This window comes from Dendrobates tinctorius, unplaced genomic scaffold, assembly GCF_039654945.1.
Source record: "Dendrobates tinctorius isolate UK_male_01 unplaced genomic scaffold, ASM3965494v1 ptg000322l, whole genome shotgun sequence".
In the NCBI taxonomy this organism is placed as follows: domain Eukaryota; kingdom Metazoa; phylum Chordata; class Amphibia; order Anura; family Dendrobatidae; genus Dendrobates; species Dendrobates tinctorius.
Genome location: NW_027361989.1, coordinates 4399641 through 4403805, shown reverse-complemented (window position 1 = coordinate 4403805; position 4165 = coordinate 4399641). Strand labels below are relative to the sequence as shown.

The 4165-nt window shown below is 43.1% G+C and overlaps 1 protein-coding gene across 1 annotated transcript; it reads left to right on the top strand.

Annotated features, from left to right (window-relative positions):
* Positions 1-350: 350 nt before the first annotated feature.
* LOC141074000 (oocyte zinc finger protein XlCOF29-like) lies at positions 351-3894 on the top strand. Its single transcript, XM_073561518.1, has 2 exons — positions 351-671; positions 801-3894. The coding sequence occupies exons 1-2, from the start codon at positions 594-596 to the stop codon at positions 1068-1070; spliced, it is 348 nt and encodes a 115-aa protein (XP_073417619.1). The 5' UTR covers positions 351-593; the 3' UTR covers positions 1071-3894.
* The last annotated feature ends 271 nt before the right edge of the window (positions 3895-4165 follow it).

The window sequence follows — 4165 nt, the reverse complement described above, 5'->3', positions numbered from 1 at the left end:
TCTCTCCTGTCCTGTTCTTCCAGAAAAGCCTCAAACTTCTGTGTGTGACTCAGAGCTGAGATCTAACGGGAGAGAAGATTCCAGTGCGGGGAAGACGGGAAACCTTCATATAGACGGCCGGTGGGGATGGAGGCAGTGACCGACTCTGGCCACATCTGTCTCTAGAGCCGCAGTAGAAGATGAAGATGTCGTCCTCATCATGAAGGAGTTATTTCTCCTGTCGCGTGTAATGAATATCTCCTGCAGTATTGCTAATGCCGATTCCAGTGTCGGTAATGAGACGAGAATTAGCGTTATGGAAGATGAGTCTATGAGGAACGTGTTCAGCTGCCGACTCCGAGGAGGAAACTGCTTGTTGTCTGTGGCCTAAATATATAGGTTTTATTAGTAGATGTCAGGGAAGAAAACTAAACCCTGTAAGATAATAAATCTCCTCATATGTTTCCCTTATTATCTCCAGTAATTGTATTATTACACAGGATTCTTATGATGTTACATCGGATCATCTTCTTCTCATTCAGGTCTCTACAATATCGGATCCTCTCAGTGAAGATCTTGTACAGAAGAGAATTTTCCTGATTTAACCATCAAGGATGGATATGGACAGAGACAAGATGGCGGAGAGGATGTTACACCTCACCCTAGAGATCCTCTTCCGTCTCACTGGAGAGGTGAGAGATTCTGATGACGTCACATTACATCATTCTTATCTATGGGAATAACAGATGGACAGAACTGGAGAGGTGAGGACTCTGGGAATGTCTGTACTGAGATTTATTAATGTGTCTCTCCATTACCAGGATTACACAGTGATGAAGAAGACCTCTAGTGATCGCTGTCAGGACCCTGTGTGTGAGGGATGGGGAAGACCCCTGAGCCCAATCACGGGGCCTCCACCTCAACCCCTGATCCATGAGGACATCAATGACCAGAAGATCCTAGAACTGGTGGATCCTGCGGTTTATCTGCGGTTTTTGCAAAATCCGTGCGGATTAATCCGCAGCGGATTCCGCAGCGTCTGCACACACCCTTATCATCATACCGCTTGGAAAAAGTGGAATAACACGTGATCAAAAAGACGGATATAAATAAGCATGGTACCGCTGAAAATGTCATCTGGCCCCACAAAAAACGAGCCGCCATACAGAGCCATCAGCGAAAAAATAAAAAAGTTATAGCTCTCAGAATAAAGTGATGCAAAAATAATTATTTTTTTCTATAAAAGTTTTTATTGTGAAAAAAAAAAAAACGCCAAAACATAAAAAAAGATATAAATGAGGTATCGCTGTAATCGTAGTGACCCGAAGAATAAAGCTGCCTTATCAATTTTACCACACGCGGAACGGAGAAAAAAATAATTCCTGAATTTCTGTTTTTCGTTCATTCTGCCTCCACAAAAATCGGAATAGAAAGCGATCAAAAAACATTTTGTGTCCGATCATGGTACCAATAAAAACATCAGCTCCTCCCGCAAAAATCAAGACCTCACATGACTCTGTCGGCCAAAATATGGAAAAATCATAGCTCTCAAAATACGGCGATGCAAAAACTTCTTACAAAAAATTCTTCCAAAAAAAGCGTCTTTTAGTGAGTGACAGAAGCTAAACATGAAAAAGGATATAAATCTGGTATCGCTGTAATCGCACCGAACCGAGGAATAAAGCCGCCACATCACTAATACTGCACGAGGAACGGCATAAAAAATAACACCAATTCTTCACCGTTTGTGGATTTGTTCATTCTGCCTCCCAAAGATCGCAGTTAGGCGATCATAGTGGTTCCCCCCACATATGGGGTATCAGTGTACTCAGGACAAATTGCACAATAACTTTTGGGGTCCAATTTCTCCTGTTACCCTTGGGAAAATAAAAAATTGGTGGCAAACAGATAATTTTTGTGAAAAAAAATGATTTTTTTTAATTTTCCTGTGTCCATATATACCCTTGTAGTTTAGTAGTGAAGCGCAGCCGTGCTGCTTACCAGGCTAGTGTGGGGAGCTAATGCTCCCTCTGATGTGATTACGATGCATGCGCAGCTATTTTGTTTAACTGGCTACCATGGCAGGCTGTGTGATTTGTCTGTGTGCTTTGATTCCATCACGCTTGACGCATGCGCAGTAGGTGAAGAGCTCTGCTGCTCTGTGACTATAGCGCCGTTTTCTTTGTTTATTGGTTGCCACGGCAACCCACTCTTTAGGGATGACGTACATCCTGCTCTGCACCAGCCGGCACGTGTGCATGGGGTTAGGCGCAGTACTGAGTGGCTGTTCTATGCGCCAATATTTTTGGGTACACACCCACCATGTGTACCGCTATCATTGGCCATACACTTTTCAGGGCCATGGCTGTTACATCGCTCCCCACGCTAGCCTGGTAAGTAGCGCAGCTGCGCTTCATTACTAATCTTCAAGGGTATATATGGACACAGGTGACTTGGAACAGGTACCCCTGTCGAAGCCACTGAGGGTGGCGACACGCGTCGGGTCTCTGCTCTGCCTAATCTTACTCCACATGGGTCCCTTTACCAGATGAACACTACTCTGTGCTATTATACACAGATGGTGTCTTTCAGCTTTTACCAGTAACCTTTTGTGCACCGCTATATCGCATCATTGGTGCCTAGCCACATGGGCCCATTTGCTTTGCAACGTTCAAGCACTATTTATCGGTAGGCTGCCCATGCTATCGTGCTTATACCTTTTTGTATTCTGTGTGGTGTGGTTACAGGTGGCTGCCAGCATTGTGGCCCAGGTGGGCACTCATCAACTATAATCTATGATGTTTCCATTTTGATTATACGTCGTATATATGAATAACTCTTGTGTAGAGGTATTTTCTAGCTGGTATGCTGCTTATATGGCCATTAGGTCTGTATTCATATTCTATTGTTGTGGAGTTTGTTTTAGCTGGTTGGCCCTATTATGAGCCCCATAATTATCGAGTTGTGTCACATGTGTGACCAGTTTTAATGTTTTTTGCATGTTTTTTTGTGTCCAAAAAACTTGAATATTTTGTACACTATTTGTCCTGTCTCTGGTGATCCCCTTATATGGCCTGTTCCTTTCTTCTTTGTTTTTGAAGACCACACTTTAGGCGCATGGCAGAGCTCAGTAGGGAAGGAGCATCATTTGAGGTTTTGAATGTCAAAATGGCTGGAATCAAGATCGGACACCATGTCACGTTTGGAGAGCCCCTGATGTTCCTAAACAGTGGAAACCCCCCACAAGTGACATCATTTTGGAAACTAGACCCCTTAAGGAACTTATCTAAATGTGTGGGGAGCACTTTGAACCCCCAAGGGCTTCACAGAGGTATATAACAGAGCTCACAGGTGACTTGGAACAGGTACCCCTGTCGAAGCCACTGAGGGTGGCGACACGCGTCGGGTCTCTGCTCTGCCTAATCTTACTCCACATGGGTCCCTTTACCAGATGAACACCACTCTGTGCTATTATACACATATGGTGTCTTTCAGCTTTTACCATTAACCTTTTGTGCACCGCTATATCGCATCATTGGTGCCTAGCCACATGGGCCCATATGCTTTGCAACGTTCAAGCACTATTTATCGGTAGGCTGCCCATGCTATCGTGCTTATACCTTTTTGTATTCTGTGTGGTATGGTTACAGGTGACTGCTAGCATTGTGGCCCAGGTGGGCACTCATCAACTATAATCTATGATGTTTCCATTTTGATTATACGTCGTATATATGAATAAGTCTTGTGTAGAGGTATTTTCTAGATGGTATGCTGCTTATATGGCCATTAGGTCTGTATTCATACTCTATTGTTGTGGAGTTTGTTTTAGCTGGTTGGTCCTATTATGAGCCCTGTAATTATCGACAGTTTTAATGTTTTTTGCATGTTTTTTTGTGTCCAATAAACTTCAATATTTTGTACACTAATTTTTCTGTCTCTGGTGATCCCCTTGTATGGCCTGTTCCTTTCTTCTTTGTTTTTCATGACTTAACCAGTACAGGCTTAGGTTGGCTCCCATTAGAATACTCTGTGGTGCCCCCGTAACAGTACTTGTGTAAAGATTGGGGTATTGGTGTACTCAGGAGAAATTGCACAACAAATCTTGTAGTTCATTTTCTCCTGAAACCCTTGACAAAATAAAAAAATTGTCCAAAGAAAAATTTTGGGGAAAAAAAGTTAAATATTT

Excerpts from the sequence above, each read along its gene's own strand:
- LOC141074000 (XM_073561518.1), top strand. The coding sequence starts at position 594 with ATGGATATGGACAGAGACAAGATGGCGGAGAGGATGTTACACCTCACC. Across the intron at positions 672-800 it reads TCTTCCGTCTCACTGGAGAG|GATTACACAGTGATGAAGAA; the intron begins GTGAGAGATTCT and ends CTCCATTACCAG.